The 1,964-nt window shown below is 37.9% G+C and overlaps 1 protein-coding gene across 1 annotated transcript in view; it reads left to right on the forward strand.

Annotated features, from left to right (window-relative positions):
• Nucleotides 1-1,964, forward strand: part of Rsl1d1 (ribosomal L1 domain containing 1) — a 12,984-nt gene that overhangs the window by 3,075 nt on the left and 7,945 nt on the right. The window contains exon 3 of the mRNA XM_012517589.2: nt 1,316-1,451. Within this exon, the coding sequence (XP_012373043.1) occupies nt 1,316-1,451 (136 nt within the window). The remainder of the gene's footprint in view (nt 1-1,315; nt 1,452-1,964) is intronic.

The following is a 1,964-nucleotide window of genomic DNA, read 5'->3' on the forward strand; positions in this document are numbered from 1 at the left end:
TTAAAGACCTTGGATTCAACCCCTAGTGCCATTAAAAAGAAAAAAAAAAGCTCAGATTTAATTGAGTGTCTTGTAGTCTGTCTAGTAGCCCTGCTTTTCTGTCAGAGCCTGCTCTGCTTAAGAAAGCAGTGCATTGGGGTAGGTTTTCTTTTCCTGCAAAAGAGTGGAGGAAAGAGGAATGATACTTCCAGTCCTAGATTCTCTCTTCTCTGATCTTCAGCCAGATTTTCTTATTCATTGTTTTACATATTCTGTTTGCCTTTTTTTGTGTATGTGTGTTATTAGGGATAGAACTGGGGACCGTAGGCTTGCCAGGCACTTATGCCACTGAGCTATCTCCCTGGCCCTCTGCTTGCTTTCTTGATTCCACATCTTCGCTCTGCCAGTTTCCCCTTCTCGAAAGCCTTTCCTGTTCTCTAGAATATATTCCCAACTGCTTGACTCTTGCTGATTGCTGTCACTGACTTACAGCATGTACTGTCTCATATGGCAAGTTATACTCCTGTGTGTGGTGTATGTTCCTGATTATAGAAATTTTGTTTGTTCAGAACAGTTGGGCTAAGAAATGACTTGTGTTGTTTTTCAAGACACAATGTAACAGTACATGTTAGTTGGTTGGTCCCTCTTGGCTTTTTCTGGATTTTTGGTTCCAACTCAAGTTCTGTTATTTATGGAACTAAGACTTTGAGAAGATAAAGCTCTAAGCCTGAACTTGATCAGTTCTGAGCTATGAAATGAAGTTATTGTAGCACATTAAAGTTCCTGTGCTTGTGTGGCAATAGAAATAATGACATAGGCACTATTTGGGTGTGTTTGATTACATTTTAACTTGTTATATCCCAAATATTAATTGATATTTTGGTCTGTGGATGTTTTTTGGTTATGTATTGATTTTTGTTGATTGTTTGCTTTTTTGGTGATACTAAGGATTGAAACCAGGAGCCGTACCCTGAGCTATATCCACACATGCTATTTAGTTTTTACTTTGGGACAGGACTCTCACTAATTTGTGACTTGCAATCAGGATGCTTCAGCCCCCCAGAGTGCTGGGATTACAGGTGTGCCCCACCATGCATAACATAAATAAAGGTTATTGAGAGCTGGGGAGATGGCGCAGTGGAATAAGAGCTTCCCTGGCAAGCACAAGGGTCTGAGTTCAATTCCCAGTTCTGCCAACAAATAAATAAAGAAAAAAGAAAAATAAATAAAGGTTATTAAACTGACAACGAATATATTGTATATTCTGGATAATAAATATGTATGTATTGTCTGTAATAATATTTTACGGCCTACTTTCTTCTTGTGTATTTATTAGGTCCTTGCCTCATGGTATTCGGTCAGATCTGTCAGAAATCTGTTTATTTACCAAGGATGAACTCCAGTCAACTGAACAGACTGAACGCTTCTATAGAAAGCTTTTGAACAAGCATGGAATTAAAACCATTTCTCGGGTAGGAAGCAGGTTAACATTTTCAAAGGACTTAAAAGATGTAATTGAAATGAAGTAAATATAACACAGTTTTATATATTGTAGTATTTTTCTCTTTCTAATTTGTTGTGGCTCTAAGTAAAATGTTCTTTCTCTGATGTAAAGGCTGTTGAGGTTTGTGGCCTAAAAGCTAAATGTGTGCATCAGGATCTTTTATATCTTGCACATTATTTTGAAAATTCCTCCTTTATGTCATTCTTCTGTAGTTGCAGAGTAGCATTTGCCCCTTCCCTCTTTGCAGTTGTTGGTGTATTTGTCTTTATCACGCCCTGGCTCTTTAGCTGGGATCCTTTGTCCTGGTGTGCCCCAGCATTTAGCATCTACCTGATGCATGTTAGATACTCAGGTATTCACTGAACTGTGAGAAGCATGGTTCTAAGCTATTTTATTTTTTAAATAATTTTTTTTTAATTTATTTTTAACATTTAGTGTGTGTGTGTGTGTGTGTGTGTGTGTGTGTGTGGCCAGCTCAGCC

This window comes from Octodon degus, unplaced genomic scaffold (assembly GCF_000260255.1).
Source record: "Octodon degus isolate 3935 unplaced genomic scaffold, OctDeg1.0 scaffold00195, whole genome shotgun sequence".
In the NCBI taxonomy this organism is placed as follows: domain Eukaryota; kingdom Metazoa; phylum Chordata; class Mammalia; order Rodentia; family Octodontidae; genus Octodon; species Octodon degus.